The 24260-nt window shown below is 38.1% G+C and overlaps 5 protein-coding genes across 5 annotated transcripts; 3 read left to right on the forward strand and 2 right to left on the reverse strand.

Moving 5' to 3' along the window:
• The first annotated feature begins 458 nt into the window (after nt 1-458).
• On the forward strand, nt 459-2168 carry LOC101900968 (uncharacterized). Its single transcript, XM_005184725.2, has one exon. The coding sequence runs from the start codon at nt 459-461 to the stop codon at nt 2166-2168; it is 1710 nt and encodes a 569-aa protein (XP_005184782.2).
• Nucleotides 2169-5533: 3365 nt separating this feature from the next.
• Nucleotides 5534-7402, reverse strand: LOC131803302 (uncharacterized). Its single transcript, XM_059124401.1, has one exon. It carries the CDS (start codon nt 7400-7402, stop codon nt 5534-5536), a length of 1869 nt encoding a protein of 622 aa, XP_058980384.1.
• Nucleotides 7403-11999: 4597 nt separating this feature from the next.
• On the forward strand, nt 12000-13919 carry LOC131803304 (uncharacterized). Its single transcript, XM_059124404.1, has one exon. The coding sequence runs from the start codon at nt 12000-12002 to the stop codon at nt 13917-13919; it is 1920 nt and encodes a 639-aa protein (XP_058980387.1).
• A 2702-nt stretch (nt 13920-16621) lies between these two features.
• Nucleotides 16622-18538, forward strand: LOC131803305 (uncharacterized). The gene has a single exon (XM_059124408.1). It carries the CDS (start codon nt 16622-16624, stop codon nt 18536-18538), a length of 1917 nt encoding a protein of 638 aa, XP_058980391.1.
• A 2405-nt stretch (nt 18539-20943) lies between these two features.
• LOC131803310 (uncharacterized) lies at nt 20944-22635 on the reverse strand. Its single transcript, XM_059124413.1, has one exon. The coding sequence runs from the start codon at nt 22633-22635 to the stop codon at nt 20944-20946; it is 1692 nt and encodes a 563-aa protein (XP_058980396.1).
• Nucleotides 22636-24260: the final 1625 nt, after the last annotated feature.

Below are 24260 nucleotides of genomic sequence, written 5' to 3' on the forward strand. Positions count from 1 at the left end.
ATCCCTGAGGTTTATTTGATACTTCAGGCAAATAAAGCAGAAATTTAAAATACGCCCTTCCATTTTCCTAATTCAAATAAGAATACAAATACAACCATCAATTAGATGTTTACCCATTCAAAATCGCTACTAATTTATTGCCAAAGGATTAAAAGAACACACGTCCTCGGTTTAGATGCAATCAGTAAAATTTAGTTTTACTGGAAAAGCTGTCAGAACATTAACGAATTTTTCCGAAGTAATCAAAAATGCATTTTAGAATTTTAACAATATTTTTGGTGTTCTCATTCTCTATAGCCATAACTGCCATCCGCGTTTATAATCTTCAAAAAATCCTCGATTATAAATCTCATAATCCAGAAAAGTATAAATTTCAACCTATGGAATTGGGGATGTTGATCGGCAGCATTGTTGAATATTGGAATATGACTTCGGTGTATATTATTTACAACTCCAGGATGTCACAAAGTAACCTGTTGTTGGAAGTCTTAAATGATTTAAATGCAAGAAATTCATATTTGGCGAATATACCTCGAATGACGCTACAAAGTGAGAATATCGGAAAACCTCTGTATAATATTGCCGATATAGGTCCTAACGCTCTGGTCTTGAGTCTGATGCACAGTGTTTACGATTCTGTTTTAGAGGCCACGGCAAGGGCACTGCGTAAACGAAGAATGTGTTTTACAATGTATCTCCTACACACCTTTAACTATGCCGAAGATCATCGATATTTATTTAAAAAGTTATGGAAATATCAGCTAAGACGTCCCTTGGTCATTGCCAATGGCAAAGATCTACTAACCATGGATCCGTATCCTGTATTGAAAGTGGTGAATGTTACTTTGGAACCTATGTCAAAATGGTTTCCCCTTGCCGATGGTATAAGGGATTTCAAAGGTTATACCCTAAATATGCCTGTGCAAAATGACTTTCCGGCCACGTACTTTTATAAGGATGAGAAAACACAAAAGTACCAAGCTGATGGCTTGGCTGCCTGGATGGTAAAAGAGCTGATGGCTCGCCTCAATGTTACACTGAAGGTGCATACTTTGACAGTCAACAATTCGTATATTTTTGATTATTGGAAAATATTTGAGTTACTTCGTAAGGGCAACATTGAATTGAGTCCCCAACTGATGTTGAGTATATTCCGAGAAGATGGTTTTGATTTCAGCTATCCATACATCTCCACCTCACGCTGTATCATGATACCACAATCGAGGAAGAATACCATTGTGTTTCTGCCTTTCTTGGACTGGAAACTGTGTCTGGTCTTGGCAATCTTTCTTATGGTATATGAAATTTTGTTTAAGCTATATCCCCTATATCGCTCGCGGGTGGGTGGCGTTTATGAGTGGCGCCAACAACGCTCATTTTATATTCCATGGATTATCTTGGGTATTCCAGTGCCTCTTATCAAATTCCACCCCTCGTTGGGCCGTTTACGCTTCTCTGTGTTTCTTCGGCTTTTAATTGTCTATTTCCTCATTGCCTTCAGTGGCAATTATGTCTCGCAAATATTTTCAAGCAATTTAACCTCCTTGCTAACGGAAAATTATGTCAAGGAGACTTCCATCAAATTAAGGGATGTCCTTTCGGCCAAGGTACCCATCATAATGAGATATTTTGATACCGACTCATTTGTGCGATTTCACAAAATAGCCAATGTTGATTTGAGGTATTTTGTCAATTCCACCAAAGAAGATCTCCACAAACACCGTTCTAAACTTAATGCCAAGTTTATGTATTTTCTTACCAGTGAAGAGTATGACGTTATCGATGAGCAGCAGAGATATTTGTCGCCCAAACGTTTTAGATTTTCCAATATTTGTCACGGTCCCTATCCATTGCAGTTTCAATTTCAAGCGGATAGCCATTTTTTGGATTTGTTTCATTTATTTATTTTGCGTGTGCACGAGGCGGGTCTATATGAATACCAGAAGCGTTATCTGTTTGAAAGGGCCAAGAGATATGCTAAACTGGATTATGTATATGAGTCGGATTTGGAAAAGTCAAAAATCACTTTTACAACATTATCGGCAATGGTGTATGTTCTTTTGGTGGGCTATACCAGCAGTATCTTTGTATTTATATTGGAATTATATGGTCAAAAAATAATGCGCCTTTTCGAAAGAAAGGGGATTCTGAAGGGAAGGAGAAATTAAATCTTTGTTCGATTGACCATTTGGTAGAAATTTAGTAAAGCTTAATATTAAAACACAGTATATGTCAATCTAAATGTCCAAATAAAGCTTATAAATCATATATCGTGGATTTTTATTAATATTTTTACATGTCGTAGAAGGGAAGGCGAAGGGAGTACACGATGTAGCCCCATCATAAAATGTAGCTAAGACATTGTTCAGAATTGGAAATGGAAAATATTGGCCCACTCATTCCTTTACCGTCTCCAAGTTCGAAAATCGAATATATCGGTCCCCTATTTCGAGGAAATACAAAGGCTCAAAATCTTCGAAAAAAATTCTGCATACATCGCATATAAAAAAAATCGAGTTCTCTAACTTGGCCTATGGCAAAATTTTTATCAGTCTTTGGCTAGCAGTGGACATTGAAAATATTGGTTTACAGCTTCTTCGTATTTTCCAATCAAATTTTCCATGCAGTTTCCCTACTGCCAAACCCACTTTGGTTAGAAAGTCGGAAAAATTCGATAATCTGAAATAATTTAGGAATATAAGGCATATATACTTAGAAAGTTCTCCTCGAGACCTTTCATTTGAGCCATGCCCCAATGACGCATCTATTATGGTTTTTCTGTAATTTAGCATTTTCCATGCAGTGCCCCTACCGCCAATCCCACGCTGATTATTCGTCCTCGTCGGAAAATTGTGTCATTTTCCTGTTAAATTAATTTAGGAGAATTGAAAATACGTTAATTTATCAAAAAATAATAAAAATAATTAATATTAAAAAATGAGTACCCTTAGCCTAAGCCTGTTTATAAAAATATATTTTGGCTTGTGTTTTGTGATTTTCAAGATATCCGGAATTCAAGAACACCAATATCATTCATTTCGCACCTGACTTAAGCTTAATAAAAATAACTTCCCACACATTATATTCGATGGTGCTGAGTTCTGTTGGAATGTCCAAGGTCTGCGGCCAAAATGTTTTCGTGCCCAAGGCTTTGATACACCCTCCAGAATATTTTCGCGATAATATTCGACATTTATTCTGATACAACGGTCGACTAATACAAGCGAAAAATGGCGGCCCACACCATCACCATGGCCGGCGCTTGAGTTGTGGTGGCCAACCGAAGGTGCACATTTTCAGCTGACCTTCTTGGAAAGTAAACACGATCATTTTGTTTGTTTTTAAAATGCTGGATGAATGTTTTCTAATCGGAGGAAACCTCATTCGGCAGTTTACCACTTACGGCTAATCGAAGCAACTCTTTAGATCTTTTGAGTATATTTTCTTTCTGTTGCGGTGTAAGTTCTTGTACTTTTTATACCCTCCACCATACTATGGAGGGTATATTAATTTTGTCATTCCGTTTGTATCTCCTCGAAATACTCACGTCAGACCCATGCCCGTCCGTCTGTATGTTGTTGTTGTTGTAGCAGCTCATACATCTGTGTTCGTTCGGTTTCCATTTTCTGACTCAGTTCAATCAGGTTCTGCCTCTAAGTCCAGTCTCAAAAAGGATGCAACCTGTATGGGTTGTGTCCATAACGAGACTGGAGTTAGGTGAGTAGGCTTGGCTGGGCAGCGAAATAGGTGCAGCGTGTCATGTGGGCCTGTGCCACATGCTGGGCAGATGTTCTGCACGTCGCCGTTAATCCGGGCCCAGTAGGAATTTAGGCGGCTGCACCATCCGGATCGTAATTGAGCCAAAACTACTCGGGTTTGTCGGGGCAGCTCTCGTTCTTCAGCTGCGACGGGAGGGGGATGGTCTCCTAGCACAGTATTCACTCTATATCCTTCAATGGCTTCTGAGACCGCATTAGACTGAATACTATTCAGTCCCGCTTGATAGGCCTATTGATCTAGAGGCTCTCTCTTATGCCTCTGTACCTCTCTCTCTAGATCATGCAGGTCTTTCCTAACGTGCCTGGGCGGAGGTTGCCTATCCACAAGATGGTGATTTGGATGGCATTGTCTATAACACCCAAGCAGGTATTGCATTGACAGCATTTTGTTATGTAGTCGCACCGGTAAGACCTTCGCCTCCTCATGTAGGTGATCGACAGATGTCATGAGAAGGCACCCAGTTGCGGTGCTAAGGGCGGCATTCTGGCAGGACTGAACATTTTTCCACGTTGGCGGACCACACCGGAGCCGCATAGTCTGTATATGTGTCTTTCTGTCTGTTGCAATCTTGCTATCTTTCGAACGAATTGAGATAGAAGGCTAAAATTTTGCACACATGTTTATTTTGACAGTAGGCAGGTTAAGTTCGTAAATGGGCCATGTAGGACCACGTTTTCGTATAGCCCCCATATAACTGTACCTCCAGATATTCAGTATTTTGGTGATTTTAGCGACATTATTCACCGGAATTATTTCAAATTTGGCATTTGAAGTTCGAAATGGATACTACAGCCTGACATAGAAAATTGTCTGTGCAGGTTCATATAACTGTACCTTCCAATTTTCGGCATTTTAATGATTTTAGCGTCATTATTCATCGTAGTAGTTCCAAATTACGTATTTAGAGTTCGTAGTGAAAATACAGTCTTTGACAGAAAATTGTTTTTGAAGGTTCAGGTCTTCGTATAGGCCCCATATATCAGTACCTCCATATATTCGGTATTTTGACGATTTTAGGTACAATACTCACCGAAATTGTATGAGATTTCGTATTTGAAGTTGGTAATGGAAGCTACAGCCTGTGACTGAAAATTGTCTATGCAGGTCCAGGTCTTCGTATAGCTTCGGTATAACGGCCCCACCCTTTATATGGTATTTTGATGATTTTAGCTACATTATTCATCGTTTATTTCAAGTTTCGAATTTTAATATGGTAATGGCTTGTGACAAACAATGCCTATGTAGGAGCACGTTGAACAGATCCTAATATAGCAGCTATATTCGGTTTTTTAAGATGTTAACAGAATTTTTGGAGAATGTTACCTTTTTGAAAATTTCCAAATTTGTTCTAAATGGTGGAGGGCATTCAAAGTTCGTCAAATAAGTCCAGTCAAATATAAGGAAATCACACTATCATGCTTGAATTCCCATTAGAATTATGGGGATTATGTTCGTTTTTCGGTCATAACTCCCATAATGGAATGGAAATTACGTTCAAAAATCGGTCATAATCCCTAGAAAGCAGCGGACATAATCCCCATAACAATGAGGATATTCCCCATCCGATTTCAAAATGGAAATAATCTACACTTTACTAAGGGGGTTATGACCTCAAAGAAAAAATCAGATATAATTCCCACAATTGCAATGGGGATTTGTCCGGACACTAAAATAAATAAAACAATTTGGATCTATTTTTTAGTGCTTCACAAAGTAGACATTTAATAAAAGAAACTTAATTGGTATTTAGAATTTATGATTTTCCGTTTTGAGAAATGAATACATTCTCGCGGCGGTTACATATTCCCAAACTCCATCTAAGCTTCCAAATTTTCGACTCCCTAAAATATCGCATTATCCTTTTGCCATACAATTCAAAAATAAATGCTGTTATGCTGCTGGCGTAACCCACCGACAGGACATAAAACATTGCAGTCAATGTGGTAAATGTGATTTTACATTTTTCCTCATCCGATTCTCGAATATAATCAAGTTGGCCATGATTTTTGATCCTTTGAAAGAGATTACGCTTTTGATGCTGGTATAGACCAGCTTCGTGTATACGAAGGATGAAAAAGTGGAACAACTCAAGAAAGTGACTATCCGCTCGCAATGGAAATTGACGAGGATAGGGGCCATGACAAACATGGGAGAGTATAAAACGTTTCGAATCCAAATAGCGCTGTTGTTCATCAATTATTGGATATTCTTCTCTTGCAATTAAATAGCTAAGGGAGGAATTAAGTCGATTACGATACCTCTGAACATCGGCGTATGGAATGTAGATGAACTTTTCCAATGACTTTTTGCCTACGTGGTTATAGCTGAGAAAGGGCTGGGCATCAACTTTACCCAATACGATGGGTATATTGGCCGCGATTATATCCTTCAACTGACTCGAAGTCCCCTTGAGATAGTTGGCGGTAAGAAATGATGTTAAATTTGTTGAAAATATCTGGGAAATATAATTGCCATTGAAGGCAATCATAAAAAAGACGACGAGGAAGCGTAGAAATGCAAAGGTGCGCAAACGTCCCAAAGTGGGCAAAGAATTCAAATGTGGCACTGGTATGCCCAACATCAGCCATAGTATATAGTATGGAGGAACTTTCAGCCAATTGTAGTCACGTTTCACGACACTCTGATATCGAGGATAGAGCTTCCACAGAATTTGATAAAACGTCACAACAACGGCCAAAAATACACACAGTTTCCAGTCAATGAAACTCAAAAAGTCAATGGTGATTTTCTTTCGACGTGGCACCATAATACAGCGCGATGTGGCAATATAGGGATAGCTGAAGTCGATATTTTCCACATGGGCATGGACGGTCATTACATTGGGATTTATTTCGATGTCTCCATTGCGGTGTAATGAAAAAATTTTACGAAAATCCAAAAAATATGTTTCGTTGTTGTTCAAAGGATACACCTCCAGGGTGACATTCAAGCGGGTCATTAATTCACGGATATACCAGGCTATCAGGCCATCGGCTTTGTATTTTTGCGTTTGCTTGTCCAGGTAAAAGTAAGTGGCCGGTAAATCGGTTTGTACGGGCATATTCACGGTATAACCCTTGAAGTCCTTGATACCATCCACAATGGGAAACCATTTCCACATAAGGTCCTTGGTAACATTTACAATCTTCAATATTGGATATGGATCCATGGTCAGCAGATCTCGGCCATTGGCAATGACTAAGGGCCGCCTTAGCTGATATTTCCACAACTTGTCGAACAAATATCTATGATCTTCGTCATAGGTAAATGTGTGGAGTAGATAAATTGTAAAACACAATTTTCGTTTACGCAGCGCCTTGGCTGTGGCCTCCAAAACGGGATCGTAAACACTATGCATTAGTGTTAAGACCAAGGCATTCCGACTTATATTGACAATATCATATAAGGGTTTTTCAACATCTTTACTTCCCACCGTCATTTGTGGCAATCGATTTAGATAAGTGTTCTTCGAGTGCAATTCATCCAAAACTTCCGACATAAAATTTTGTTGTGATATCCTCGAATTGTAAATTATATAGACAGATGTCATATTCCAAAATTCTGCAATGGTATTTATGAACTTGACCATTTCTCTTGGTTCAAATGCATCCTTGATGAACATTTTATTCTCATAATGTAGTATTTTATCCAGTTTGTCCCCAGTGATGGCTGATAGTGGGGGAGAGGTGGACAAAATTGCTAGCAAAATTATCACGAATTTCCAATACATTTTTAACCGTTTAAGAAACTTAGTGTCTTGTCGTTCCACTCAAAAATAGTAGTTTAATATATTTTTTCGTAAAAATTTACCAGCGTGGAATAATTGCAGGAATCCCTTGGTTATTAATTCAAAGGCAACAATTAAAAGAATAAACATGTAATTGATGATTTCGTTTAAATTATTTTTTTAATTGTTCTACGTATTTTTTTAAATTTTATTTAATTAGGGTATTAATGAAACCCATCCAACGACAGAGGATGGAATATATTTTAATTTCATCGTTCCATTTATATTCTTTCCAAAATACATACCTACGTACATTCAAAAGCAAGTAAACGGGCTATAGTCGTGCGGGGTCGACCATGTGATACCCTACAACACTAAAATATATTGGAAGTTCCCTTTTGTTCAAATCCATTTTGGAAGACTTTGTTGCCATAGAGCCTTGCCCACATGTTACCTTAGCTTTTTGATCGCGGGTATTTGTCCAATATTTACGCACTCCGTCGTGTTGTTAGGTATTCAAGACAATTTCACACGAAAGTTGTGCTAAATATAATCCCATGGTCTACCACAGTTTTAAACTTCTGCCCTGCTCTTAACTCTCTCCACATACAAAATTCCGTGTCGTTTGGTTTTCAATTATGACCTATAGGGCGACTGCAAAATCAGGATTTTTTTTTTTGATACATTTGAACACCTAAACGTACATCTTCGAAACAATATAATAGGCTTAGGTTTTGGCCCTAACCCTACCCCTATGCAAAATTTCGTGAAGATCGGAAAATAATCGTGACCCGTATGTAATACGTATGCAGGGTGTAGAAAAACTTTAACTCCAAAAAGTCCTGCAGACTTAAGACACATCTGAGTAAAATTTTATCAACCCACTTCATTTCGTTCGGATTTCCATAGAGAGACAGTCGGACGAAGATCGTTAAATTAATGTAGAATTTTTATACCCTCCACCATAGTATGGAGAGTATATTAAATTTGTCGATAAAAGCAAAAAACGTCGGAAATGGCATACAATTTTAGAATAAGTTTAGATTAGTCCGAATTGGTCACCCGTCTCACGCTCACCGAATGTTGCTTTGTGGTATTTTGGCTCATTCCCGGCGAAGCGTTTGCTTGAGGTGAGCGGCACTTGGGTTTTTTTTAGTGCCAACTTTGCTTTACAAAATACTCCAGACACAATAGTCCAACGGATTGGTATCCGGAGATTTTGGTGCCATTGTGCGCTGGAAATGAAGCGAGGAACCTCATTTTGTAACCATTCTTGGGTGGCGCGTTCTGAATGCGATAGAGCTGAGTCCTGTTGCAATGTCCAAGGTCAGCGGCCAAGATGTTTGCTTACCCAAGGCTTTAATAAACCCTCCAGAATATTTTCGTGATAATATTCGGTATTTATTCTGATGCCACGTCGATTAATACGAGCGGAGAGCGAACATCGGCTGTCATGGCGGCCCACACCATCAGCATGACCGCCGCTTGAATTCTGGTGGCCAACCAAAGGTGCACATTTTCAACTGACCTCTTTGGTAAGTAAACACAATCATTTGTTTGTTTAAAAATTTCTGGACAACGAATGTTTTCTCATTTTTCGTCCACTGCGACTCGGGTTTCGATGAAGTCGCTTCTTTACTTTTCGTACCATTTCTGCTGATGTTGCTGTTTTCTTCCGTCCACTTTCTTGACTTCGGGCTACGCTACCAGTATCAGGGTAACGAGCGTAAAGATCTTAAAAATACCGAATACAGAGAGTTACAGTTATTTTGGAGTCTATACGAAGTCGTGGACCTGCGTAGGCAATTTTCTGTCACAGGCTGTAGTACTCGTTACGAACTGAAAATACGAAATTTGAAACAATTCCGGTGAATAATGTCGCTGAAATCATCTAAATACCGATTATAGGGGGTTGCTGTATTGAAGACCTGGACCTGGATTTAAAGCAATTCCGGTGAACATTGTTCCTAAATCGTCAAAATACCGAATTTTAGAGAGTACCGATATATGGGGGCTATACGAAGACATGGCCCTGCAAAGACAATTTTCACCCATAGTCGTGAACCGTGGATCAATACCAAAAGTCTTGCAGACCAAAGAAATGGAAATCACACTAGGTTCCGAACGTAAAAAAGTAGGTTGATAAAATTTTACTCAGATGTGTCTTAGGTCTGCAGAACTTTTGGTGTTGAAAATGGGCTATATAGGTCCACGTTTAAGTATATAGCCCCACATAACGGTACCTCTCCATATTTGATATTTTGATGTTTTTACCCAAATGTTTCAAATACCGTATTTACAGTTCGTAACGTGTACTACAGTCTGTGGCAGAAAATTGCCAAAGCAGGTCCCCCATATAACAATGCCTCCCCACAGTCGGTATTTTCATGATTGTAGCGACGTTATTCATCGGAATGGTTTCAAGTTTCGTATTTGAATATTGTAATAGTCTATGACGAAAATTACATATGCAGATCTCCGTCTTTGATCAAAACAAAATTGAAAAATTGATCAAAACAAATAAAAAAAAAACAGCAGAAATTCCTGTAGTCGAGTATGTGTGTCACTTCTATTATTAGGAACATTCAATCCAAATTTTAAACAATTCTATAAAAAGCGTAGGCTAAAATCATTAAAACTACCGAATATCGGGAGGATTGGTGCTATAGAAAAACGTGGACTCATATAGAAATTGTCCTATATGTATACAGAAAAATCCTTTATGGAATCCAAATGCTGTTGTTAGAAAATGTTTGAATCTCAATGTAGCGCATATTGGGAAGTACTATTATAATAATAAAATTTTTAGAATAAATGGTCTTATAGGCAATACGAATTTCGGATTTAGAATTTTTCGAATTATCAGAAAAAATGTAGGTCGACCTTTAGTGAATTTCAGCCGTTAGCCTGTATAGAAACTAAAAACCAGTAAAGAAAAAGTCAAAAATCGGACGCACAGATTTTATCATACCCTACATAACTATGCATATTTGGTAGAGCTACCTGTTAGAAATAAAATTTTATATTGGAAATTAATGCGGATCGTAACAATTATGACTTTGAGGGGGATTATATTAAGGAATATATATCAGGGAACCAAGCTTCAACAAATCTCGTATTTTTCCAGGATAACTACTCGCACAGTTGAATAACCAAAAATCCATCAACTTTGGGCTAATATTACATATTTGGCGCCAAATAACCGTAAAATCGTCTGAAGATATGCCCTGAACCGATATCGGTAAAATTTGGTAGAGGTACTTTTGTGCTGTATCCGAGATCTGGTACCATATATCACTGGTATGCAGAGTAAATTACGAATGTGAGGGACTTAATCAACAAATCGTATGAAATATATTTGGTCCACAATAAACATCAAATCGTATGAAGATCTCAACGAAATTTGCCTGAGGAATTTTTGAAGTATATAAATTATCTAGTTTCAAATATCATTGTTGTGGAGCGCATTTTACGAATATGAGGGACTTAAAACCTCAAATGGGATGAAACACAAACATGGAAGCTATAGCCATATCTAAACCAATTTTCACTAAATTTGATGTACTTACTTCTGGGCTGAATTTGCTAGGATGTGCCGAAGCTATATTTAAATCATAGCCGAAATCAAAATTGGCAGACATAGTTCTAGACTAAACCTGCCCGAATGTGTTGAAATTTATTTGATTTGGAATGATATAACACATTTGGTGCAAAATACGTATAAAATCGGACGACCTTATGTATGAAAGCCATATCAAAACTGATTTATTTTCTCCAATTTCAACAGGGTTCATCCTTGGTCTAAACAAGAGATTTGTGGAAAATTTCATCTTAATCAGACAATAAATGAGAACTGTATTTTGTTTAAATAAATCCACTCAGAACGTGATTCTATGCAGATCATCAAAAGGAACTATGGGTCCATATGGGTCTCTTCTGTACTACAGAGTGACGTGGGGTATAATGACACCAGTAGTGACAGGGCTCAAATAAAAGCTCTCAGTAAACACTTGCGGAAAATGTTTCATTTTTGTGGGACCCCATTTTGGAAGAGCGAGGTATCGAAATATTGGAACAATATCGCTTGTCTTTGAAGTCGTTCTAATTTTGATAAAAATTTTACGACTTGAAACATATCAAAGGCTAAATATTAACATTGCGATAACTGTCAACGTTGTTGAATTCTCATTCAATAGTAAACGAAATTGTTGTTGCCAACTGATTGTCGACATTAACGAACTCTGCGCGCTAGTGTAGATCCTCAGAATAAACAAGATACACACATTCTTTACCATAATTTGTGGTGATTTAACATTGGAATATAGCTATGGACAACACCATCAATTAGGTGTTTATTTAAATTTAAATTGCTTTAAAAATTAATTGTCAGGGGCATACAATTCAATCCTTGCTCAAATCAATTGCTCAAAAAATATTCAGAACCAAAAGGTTTGCAAGTATATCAGACTTTACTTTGTTGTAACGGTTAAAAATGTATTTGGGAATATCGTTATTTTTGTTGGTATTCTTTTACTCCATACCCATGCCAACCATAGCTGTGGAGAAATTTGATGAAATTCTGCAATATGAAACTCAAACGACGAGGAGGACAACATTTGATCCACGAAAAGTGGCAGAATTAATAAATTCCATTGCGGAATTTTGGAATATGACTTCGATGTACATAATTTATAATTCGAAGATGCCACAGAATAATTTACTGCTCGAAGTTTTGAATGATTTACAAACAAAAGATAACTATTTGGAAAAATTACCTCGAATGGTGTTACGAGGAGAGGATGTTGAGATTCCTTTGTATAAAATCATCGACGTAAACCGGAATGCCCTGATCTTAACTTTAATGAATAGTGCCTATGATCCAGTCTTGGAGGCCACAGCAAAAGCACTGCGCAAACGAAAAGTTTGCTTCACAATTTATCTGATACACAGCTTCAGCTATCCCGAAGATCATCGCTTTTTGTTTGAGAAGTTGTGGAAATATCAGCTAAGACGTCCTTTGGTCATTGCCAATGGCAAAGATCTACTGAACATGGATCCATATCCGCTATTGAAAATTGTAAATGTTACCAGGGAACCCATGTTGAAATGGTTTCCCACAGTCGATGGTATCAATGATTTTATGGGTTATACCTTGAACATGCCCGTCCAAAACGAGATACCTGGCACATACTTTTATTGGGATGAGAAAACGCAGAAATATAAAGCAGATGGTTTGGCTGTTTGGTTTATCGACGAGTTAATGACACGCCTGAATATTACCCTGGTGGCGAATCCTTTGAAGATCAACAATTGTTATGCCTTCAATTATCGTGGAATCTTTGACAAGTTGCGCGGGGGCGACATTGAACTAAGTCCCCATCTAATGCTGACCATTGGTCTTGAAGAAGATTTAGATTTTAGTTATCCCTTCAAAACTGATTCACGCTGTATTATGCGACCTCGTCCGAAGAAGTTCATCCTTAACTTTGTGAGTTTAATCGATTGGAAGCTGGTGGTATTTGTAACTGCTTTTATAGTCATTTACGAAATTCTATGGAAGCTCTACCCGCTTTATTGTGCTGTGGTAAAAAGTAATTATAACTGGATGCACCTACCACCATTCTACATGCTCTGGCTGTTTCTGGGTACACCAATACCAAATTCCAAATCATTGCCGGCGGTAGGGCAGTTACGTCCAATGACATATTTGCGTCTTTTCATTGTCTCCTTTGTGATAGCTTTCAATAGCAATTATATTTCCCAGATATTTTCAACTAATTTGACATCATTTCTTACCGCCAATTATATCAAGGGCAGTGCCAGTCATTTGAGTGATATATTCTCTGCAAATGTGCCGATCATAATGAGGTCCTTTGATGCCCGCTCCTTTGCAAGATATCACAATGTGGAAAAGGTTGATTTGAAAAATTTCATCAACCTCTCCTACGAAGATGTGCTTAAGTATCGTAACCAATTAAATACTTCATATATGCATCTGCTTTCGACCGAAAAATATCAGCTGATCGATGAACAACAACGTTATTTAAATCCAAAACTTTTTCGATTATCGAAAATTTGTCATGGTCCCTATCCAATGCAATTTCAATTTCGTGCCGACAGCCATCTGCTCGATGTGTTTCATTTATTCACACTGAGGGTGAACGAGGGAGGTCTTTACGAATATCAGAAGGGACAATTGTTTTATCGCATCAAAAGTCGTGGCCAACTCGATTATATACGAGAATCGAATCCTCAGAGACCGGAAATTGCTTTTACAACATTGACGGCAATGTTTTATGTGGGAATTGTGGGATATACCAGCAGCATCATTGTATTTGTGTTTGAGTTGTATGGAGAAGGTTTAATGAGGGTTTTTAAGGGGAAAACAGTTTTGAAATTTATACGAAATTGATAATTATTTTTTATTGGACAGCACTCGCATTATATGTTTAAATTTGGAAGTTCAATAGTTTTTTTTCTGAATGTATTTAATAATAAAAATTGGTTATTGTTTTATCTGTAATAAATGTATACTTTATTGAACTCAAAAAATAATATTAGTTTTATTTCAAGTCCACAATTGGTGGCCCATAAAAATTTCATAAAAATCCACTTTCAATGGTCTTTTGGCCAATGAAAAATATGCTTAAAAAGCCATATTAAATTGTCTATGGGTCCTCTCTTAAACATATTTTAGTATAATGGTATGTGCGCCTATAAAAAATATTATTTAAAAACCCACTTTTAATGGTCTATTGGTCCAAATATTCTTAGAAATCCATGTGAAAAAAATTTTAAAAAATCCTCGTCAATGAAGAAATATTTTTAAAAAATCCACTATCAGAAATTCGTTAGGCCATTGATATATTTTTTACAAACTGATAATGATAAATTTTTGATTTTTATTTTGATACCCTACACCACATTGTAGTCAGGGCATTATGTCTTTGTGTATTTTTTGTAACATAGAGAAGAAAACGAGATTGACACAAGGCAATTTTGGGTGATCCTCATAGAGTCACCCGATCTGAGTCGATATATGGATGCCCGTCCGTCTGTCTATCCATGTATTTTTGTGAACAAATTGAAGGTCGTATTTTATTGGCCGATTGAGATGAAATTTTCCATACATCGTTTGTTTGGCCCAAGGACTAACCCTATTGAAAATGGTAATAATCGGTCCAAATTTAGATATAGCTTCCATATATATTTTGTATACTGTGTAATATTCATGCAAATAGGATGTATTTCGGCACATCCGACCGAATTCAGTCTAGAAACAAGTACTTAAAATTTGGTTGAAAATAGCTCAAATATATATATGTTTCATCCAATTTGGTTTTTAAGTCCCTCACATTTGCAATATGCACTCCGCAAGAATGATATTTGGTACCGGATTTCCAATATAGCTTAGGAATGCCTCTGCCAAATTTTATCGAGATCAGTTAAGATTTGAATATAGCTTCCATATATATTTTCTTCCGATTCCACTGTTATTGTTCACCATGAAATGATGATGAAAAAAAAAACCAACTTCAGACTGCTGTTATTTCTAAGCCACTCGTTCGACAGCTAATAAAACTATTCCAAATTCAAAAGCATTTTAATGAGAATTTTCCGAAAAAAAAAACACTAGTGGCTATCGTTTGAGCACTCCAGCATTTAAATGTGAATAAATCTTTTATGTCTCGTACCATCGCTTGTTACCGTGATACTGGTAGCGTAGTCCGACGTGAACGGTAGAAAACTGGAAGTGGACGGAAAAAACAACATCAGCAGATCGAAACCCGCTTCGCAGTGGCCGAAAAATGGCTTGTGATCTGAACATATCGGAAAATGTTGAAAAATGAGCTCGGGGTAAAGCCATTGAAATTAAAAAAAGTCCAAGAACTTACACCGCAACAGAAAGAAAAGAGCTAAAGAGTTGCTTCGCTTAGCCGAAAGTGGTGAACTGCCGAATTCGTTGTCCAGTCGATTATAAACAAACAAAATGATCGTGTATAATGATCGTGCCAAAGAGGTCAGCTGAAAATGTGCACCTTCGGTTGGCCACCAGAACTCAAGCGCCGCCATAATTGCCGATGGTCGCTCTCCGCTCGTATTAATCAACCGTGGCATCAGAATAAATGAGAATATTCTGGAGGTTGTATTAAAGTCTTGGGCACACAAATATTTTGGACGCAGACCTTGGAGCTTGCGACAGAACTCAGCACCGTCGCGCTCAGCACGCGAACCCAATAATGGTTACAGAATGAGGTTCCTCGGTTCATTTCCAGCGTACAATGGCCACCAAAATCTCCGGATACCAATCCGTTGGACTATTGTGTCTGGAGTATTTTTGAAAGCAAGGTTGGCACTAAAAAATACCAAAGTGTCCATCACCTCAAGCAAGCGCTTCGCCGGGAATGGGCCAAAATACCACAGAGCAACATTCGGTAGCGTGTGACGATTTCATTGGCCGTTTGAAAGCCATAATTCGTGACAAAGGTAACCAATTCGAACAAATCTAAACTTTTTCTAAAATTTGATGCTATTTCCGAAATTTAAAACAAAATGTAAAACTTGTGGCGTTTGACTTTGTTGCAGTTTTTTTATCTTTTCCTGTACACCCTCCATAGTATGGTGGAAGGTATAAAATTATTGAAATGTACGAAACTTGAGGACAATCGGGCTCTTATCTCTCATTTTATAACAGTTGTGATAATTCAAAATTTTGACCTTTTTTGGCTGCAGTTAGTAGAAGTTGTGGACCGATATTGTCTATTCTCACACCTGACCTTTCACTTATGCAAACATTAGGATTTCCAAAATTGAACGTCATTTGATATTCCCCAACTACATTTTGTACATATTTAAGAAGACTTCCTAAAAATCCCACCATATCACAACCTAATACATCATCCTGTAACTTTCAAATATAAAAAAATCATAATTATGGAATTGCTACCATCAATTACTTGTTTGTTATTCGACAGATGTAATTAAACGAATTCATCAGAGACTTACAAAGCCAGTTGGATAAGGTGGTCTGTAACTTAGTCTAACTTAATTTGCAAATCATTGTTAATTTAAAGGTCTTGACAACAGGAAGAACTAGCTGTGAATCATTCAACTATGAATTGGAAAACTTTCTTAATTTTGGCAATATTCTACCCCTTCGCTGAACTATTACCCCTCCGTGAAAATTTGGAGAGAATTCTACAATCTCAAACACTACTCGCCGACCAAGAAGTATTCGAACCCAGGGAGATGGCAAAGCTGATAAACGGAATTGGTGAATATTGGAATATGTCGTCATTGTTTATAATTTATAAATGGAAGCTGACAAACAACCGCTTGGCTCAAGCTCTTTTGGGCGAATTGAACCAGAAGAATGGCTACTTTGAGCTTTTGCCCCGGATGACGATGAGGGATGTGGATGTTGAAAAGTCTCTGTACGAAATTGCCGATGTGGATGCTAATGCCTTGGTTTTGACCCTGATGCACAGTGCCTATGATCGGGTTTTGAAGGCGACAGCTAGGGCCACCCGTAGTCATCGTTCGTGTTTTACAATTTATCTCCTCCACACCTTTACCTATGACGACGATCACCGCTATATATTCGAGCAATTGTGGAAATATCAGCTAAGAAGACCTTTGCTAATTGCGAATGGCAGAGATCTCCTTACCATGGATCCATATCCTGTACTGCAAATTGTAAATGTAACTTCTCAGCCCATGGCCTCATGGTTTCCCATCGTAGATGGCATTGCGGATTTCAAGGGTTACACTCTAAATATGCCGGTGCAAAATGACTTTCCCTCGACAGTTTTCTATTTGGATGCAGCAACTCAGAAATATGTTGCAGATGGTTTTGCGGCTGGGGTTGTAACCGAGTTGATGGCTCGCTTAAATGTCTCCGTCAATGTATATCCTTTAAATGTCAACAAATCCTTTGCTTTGAACTATTATGAAATCTCTGAACTTTTGCGTAAAGGAGAAATCGAATTAAGCCCCCACCTATTGTCAATTGTGGACTTCGATCCGGACGAGGACTACAGTTATCCGTTTGTGAGTACATCTCGCTGCATTATGACGGCACAGCCGCATAGGACCGTATTGATTTTTGTGGATTTTATTAATTGGAAATTATGTCTGGTATTGGTGATCATCATTGCGATCTATGAACTGGTATGGCACCTGTATCCCTTGGTGTTTCCGAATCGTTCGAATCGCCAACAGGGTTGGCAACGTTATCGTCCCTGCTATGTCATATGTATCCTTTTGAGCATTCCGGTGCCAGTTTTACCACTGCCCGCCTTAAAACGTATACACCCTTTGAAATTTGTGCGCATGCTGATGTTATATCTTGTCATAACATCCAGCGGTCTTTACATCTCCCAATTGTTCTCCTGTAATTTAACATCATATCTCACGGCGAATTATTTAAAAGGCCCTCCCAGCCGTCTCAAGGATGTCCTCGCTGAAAACATACCAATAATGATGATACCTTTCGATGTGGAGTCATTTAGCAACTTCTACAAAATCAAACTAATCGATTCGCAGCAATTGGTTGCAACCTCCTATGAAAATGTCTATCAGCATCTGTCGAACCTCAACAGATCGTTCATGTATTTGGTTTCGAAGGAGGAATTTGTGGTATTCGATCAACAGCAGCGTTATTTGTATCCAAAACGTTTTAGCCTTTCGTCTGTTTGCCATGGCCCTTATCCTCTGCAATTTCAATTGCGTGCCGACAGTCACTTTCGCGATTTGTTCCATTTCTTTATTCTGCGCATGCGCGAAGGCGGCCTCTATGAGCATCAGAAGAAGACTCTCTTTCAAAGAATTAAAAATCACATCAACGTGGATTATATTCGTGAAGAGGATTCGGTAAAGTCCACCGATTTCAATATCGCTTTGAATACAGTGTCGGCTATGATTTTTGTGCTGTCAATTGGTTATACCTGCAGCATTATTGCATTTGTAGTGGAATGGAATTTTGATCGAATCGTACAGTGGTTGGAAGGCATGAAAAGAGTATTCGCATAATTTTGTATTGTATTTTGTATAACCAAATTTTATAAGTCACCTGGGCACCAATGTAACTTTTCTTCAATAATAAAAAATCACAAAGAATTTCGGATCCTGTTTTTATTGACCCAACTGACCAATATTTTTAAGAATATTTTTTTTTTCGTGGACCTATGGACCTTTTAACGTGGATTCTTTAGGAATAAATTTTAGAATATTTTTCAAGGACGCAAGACCTAAAAACGCAGAATTTTATACCCTCCAACATAATATGGAGGGTATATTAAGTTTGTCATTCCGTTCGAAATATACATTTTAGACCCCACAAAGTATATATATTCTTTATCAGCATAAAATTCTATGTCGATTTAGCGATGACCGTATGTCTGTCCGTCTGTGAAATCACTCTAGCTTCCGAACGAATTGAAGTAGATTGATAAAATTTTACTCAGATGTATGTTATGTCTGCAGGACTTTTGGTATTGGTCCACGTTTTGGTATAGCCCCCATATAACGGTACCTCCCGATATTCGATATTTTAATGATTTTAGCTACATTATTTACCAGAATTGTTTCAAATTTGATATTTGAAGTTTGTAATGGATACTACAACCTAAGACAGAAAATTGTCTGTACAGGTCCACGTCTTCGTATAGCCCCCATATAACGGTACCTCCCGATATTCGGTACTTTGTTGATTTTATCGACATTATTCACCGGAATTCTTAGAAATTTGGTATTTAATGTTCGTAATGAATGTTACAGCCTATGACATGAGATTTTCAGTGCAGGCCCACGTCTTCGTATAGCCGCCATATAACGGTACCTCCCGATATTCGGCATTTTGATGATTTTAACGACGTTATTCACCGGAATTGTTTCAAATTTGGTATTTGAAGTTCGTAATGGATACTACAACCTAAGACAGAAAATTGTCCATGCAGGTCCACGTCTTCGTATATCCCCCATATAACATTACCACCCGATATTCGGCATTTTAATGATTTTAGCGACATTATTTACCCGAATTGTTTCAAATTTGATATTTGAAGTTTGTAATGGATACTACAATCTAAGACAGTACAGGTCCACGTCTTCGTATAGCCCCCATATAACGGTACCTCCCGATATTCGATATTTTTATGAGTTTAGCTACATTATTCATTCAAGTTTCACATTTGAGTATTGTAATGGTTTACGACAATAGTTGCCTATGCAGGTCCACGTCGTCGCAGACCCTATCGTATAGCCCCCATATAACGGTACCCCCCAATATTCGGTGTTTTGATGATTTTAGCCGCATTTTTCAACGGAATTGTCTGAAATTCTACACAAGGAGTTCTTTGTGAGTACTTTAGGCTCTGAAAGAGAATTGTCTATATAGGTCCACAATATCGTATATCCCCCATATAACGGTACCCCCAGATATTCGGGATTTTGATGATTTTAGCCACATTTTCCAATGGAATTATCTGAAAATCCACACAAGAACTTCCTTGTGAGTACTTTATTCCTTGGAAGACAATTATCTATAGGTCCACGATATCCTATAGCCGCGCGATATTCAGGATTTTAATGATTTTAGCCACACTTTTAAACGGAATTGTCTGAAATTCTAACAAGGAGTTCTTTGTGAGTACTTTACCCCTAGACATAGACTTGTCTATATAGGTCCATAATATCGTATATCCCCCCATATATCGGCACCTTCCGATATTAGGTATTTTAAAGATTTTAACAGAATTTTTAATTTTAATGGATTTTTTTGAAAATGTCCTAATTCGTTCCAAATGATGGAGGGTATTCAACGTTCGGCCCGGCCGAACTTATTGTTTTTTTACTTGTAACATGAAATATTTTTCAAATTGTGGAGAGTATAAAGAGTTTGGTCCGGCCAAGCTTAACTGCTTTTTTACTTGTTAAATTTAATCAAAGTCCAAATGAAAAAGTTGTAGAACCATTTAGTACACATTTCCAAAACCACCTCTCAATTACAATTTCAGAGATCTCAACAGAGATCTCAGTATATGTCCAGCGACCCTAATTCTAAATTTCAGGATACTAGTTCTACCAGTTCGCTAAAATCCCAATTGTACAAAATTTAGTACCATTTTGGTACACAAAAGTACAAATCTTCTTAACTACTTACATCATAAAATCCAATAGAAATCGTATATCCAAATTTCCGGGTTCCAACTCTACCAGTTCTCCCAGATTTTAAAATGTACCAAATATGTCCAACAAAAATGCCAAAATTTAAAAAGAAAATAATTTTTTTTACTTCAAATGTATTTTGTTGATAACTGCAAAGGATTCAACTGAGTCAGAATTTAAGAGATTATGTGTATATCTTTCTTTTCCCTTTTTCTCTTTCTCCACTACAAATAAGCCTAATAAGTCAAATCCAGACAGCTCCTACATTACTACTTCTTAAAAGCGCATATGATTCGCTTGAAATGCAATTCCATAATAAACACAATTATGCTGGTTGTGTAACCAACGGCCAGAACAAATATAATGGCGGATAGGGTATTCAAAGTGACATTCAGCTGCAAGGATTTTTCCGCGTCCACATCACGAATATAGCCGAGTTTGCCATGTTTCTTGGCCCGTTCAACAAGCGATTGCCTTTCGTATTTGTTTATACCACTCTCTTGAAGCCGCAGGATGAAAAGATGTAACAAATCCAGAAACTGACTATCGGCAGCCAATTGAAACTGCAACGGATAGGGGCCATGACAGACGTTGGAGAGAATGAAACGTTTCGATTGCAAATAACGTTGCTGTTCGTCCATAACCTCATATTCCAGCTGGGTCACCAAATACATATAGGAGGCATTGAACTGAGAACGATGACGATAGACCTCCTTGTACGTGGCCAGGACAAAATGTTCCGAAGCGATGACATCGATTTTGAAATATTCCGTAAATGATTGGGCATCAAATGGTCGCATCATTATGGGTTTACTGTCCTCCAGTATTTCCTGGAATTCGGGAGGTGGACTCTTGAAATGATTTGAGGTTAGAAATGAGGTCAAATTGCTGGAGAATAGCTGTGAGGAATAGTGGCCGGCGAATGCAATCAGAAAATACAAAAGTAGAATGCGAACAAATGCCAAAATGCCTAAACGTTTCCAGGAGGGCAATGCCAGGGCTGGCATGGGAATACCCAGAAGGACACATATTATGTAGAGCGGACGATAGTGTTGCAGGTGAAAAATATGCTTCGGAATATTGGAGCAATACAGCGGATAAAATGTCCAAACAATTTCGTAGAAAATTAGGAAAACGAGTAACGAGGCACTCAACTTCCAGTTCATGAAGCGTAAAAAGGCAATGGTGTGCTTTCGCGGCTGTGGCATCAAGATGCAGCGAGATGTAGCCATAAATGGATAGCTGTAGTCAATGTCGGGTTCATATTTCACAATGGACAGAAGGTGGGGACTTATCTCAATTTCACCTTTTCGAAGTAGTTCGACAATTTTCAGGGAATTCAGAAAATATGAATTGTTGACATTCAAAGGATATACATTCAGGGTGATATTGAGGCGAGCCATTAACTCGTTTATAATCCAAGCCGACAATCCATCAGCCACGAACTTGCCACTCTTTTCATCTTTGTAAAAATAGCTGGATGGTATATCCGTTTGAATGGGCATGTTCACGGTGTAGCCTTGAAAATCCTTAATATCCTCCACTATGGGAAACCATTCCGCCATTGGTGCCATAGTAACATTGATAATTCTCAACGTGGGATATGGATCGATGGTCAGCAGACAATTGTCACCGGCAATGACCAAAGGCCGCCTCAACTGATATCTCCACAAAGTCTCGAACAGATATCGATGACCCGCCGGATAGGTTATGGTATGCAGTAGATAAATTGTAAAACACGAACGGCGATTACGTGTTGCATTGGCGGTTGCCTTCACGACCCCATCATAGGCAGTGTGCATCAGAGTCAGAACCAAGGTATTTCGATCTACATCGGCAATGTCGTACAAAGGCTTTTCAACATCTACATCTCGGAGGCGCATTCGGGGTAATTCATGGAAATAATCTTCATTCTTATACAACTCTCTCAACACCTCCTGAGCCAGATGATTGTAAGACATTTTCGAAGAGTAAATTAAGAACAGTGACGTCATATTCCAATACGAGGCAATATTATTGATTAGTTTTGCCACTTTCTTTGGTTGAAAAACTTCCCTTGCAGCGATGGGTGTTTGGATTTTTAGGATTTGCTCAAAGTTTTCTTCGACTGGTATCGGTTCGGTTTGGAGGTAAACAGTTGTAAAAATTAACAATACCTTCCAAATCATTGTCAAACGTTTAGCGTAAATTGTTGGCTGTTTTATATTCTATCGATTTCACTATACTATTACTTTTCAAGTACATGGGGTACTAGCGGCTTGACCTCATCAGTCTGTCTCCCCAAATCTCAGTTGAATTTGAAATTAATTACTCCCTTCGATATGTAAATATGTAATTGATGGCATATTCGCATTTGTTTGCCTTCATTTTTGTGGCAAAAAATTATTCCGTTTCACACTCAGAAAATAGCAACTCCTACAAGTAAAAAAGCGGCTAAGCACGGCCGGCCCGAACTTTTAATGCCCTCCACCATTTTGAAGATTCTTGAAAAATTAAAAAAAAAATCCTTCGAAAAACACCACTAAAAACTGTTATATGGGGGCAATACGAAGCCGTGGTCCTGCATTAGTAAATTTTTGTCACAGGCTGTAGTACCGATTCCGAACTTCAAATACGAAATTTGAAACATTTCCGGTGAATAATGTTGCTAATATCATCAAAACACCGAATAAAGGGAGGTCCAGTTATATGTGAGCTCTACGACGACATGAACCTGCATAGACAATTTTCCGTCATGGGTTGTAATACTCATTACGAGCTTTAACCTTTAAATACGAAATTTGAAGCAGTTCCGATAAAAATGTCGCTAAAATCACCAAAATACTGAATATCGGGGGGTACCATTATTTGGGGGATATAGGATATCGTGGACCTATGTGGACCATTTTCTTCCGGGGGGTAATGTAGTCAGAAGGAACTCATTGTGTGGATTTTCAGACAATTTCAATGAAAAATGTGACTAAAATCATGAAAATACCGAATATCGGAGGTACCGTTATATGGGGGATAGACGATATCGTGGACCTACAGGTTGAGATAAAAAAACCTGCTGCAAGTTCAAGCGCCATAATTTTTACATTTTTTTTAGATTGTATTGAATAAAAGCAAAAATATCGGAAATAGCATCAAATTTTAGAATAAGTTTAGATTTGTTCGAATTGGTCATCTTTGGCACGAATTATGGCCTTCAAACGGTCAATGAAACCGTCACACGCTGCCAGAATGTTGCTCTGCGGTATTTTGGCCCATTCCCGGCGAAGCGCTTGCTTGAGGTGATCGACACTTTGATATTTTTTAACGCCAACCTTGCTTTCCAAAATACTCCAGATACCAACGGATTGGTATCCGGAGATTTTGGTGGCCAATGTGCGCGGAAAATGAAGCGAGGAACCTCATTTTGTAACCATTCTTGGGTGGCGCATGCTGAGTGCAATGGTGTTGAGTCCTGTTGGAATGACCAAGGTCTGTGGCCAAAATGTTTGGGTGCCCAAGGCTTTAATATACCCTCCAGAATATTTTCGCTATAATATTTGGTATTTATTCTGATGCCAGGGTCGATTAATACGAGCGGAGAGCGACCATCGGC

Source organism: Musca domestica, unplaced genomic scaffold (genome assembly GCF_030504385.1).
Source record: "Musca domestica strain aabys unplaced genomic scaffold, Musca_domestica.polishedcontigs.V.1.1 1, whole genome shotgun sequence".
Classification (NCBI taxonomy): domain Eukaryota; kingdom Metazoa; phylum Arthropoda; class Insecta; order Diptera; family Muscidae; genus Musca; species Musca domestica.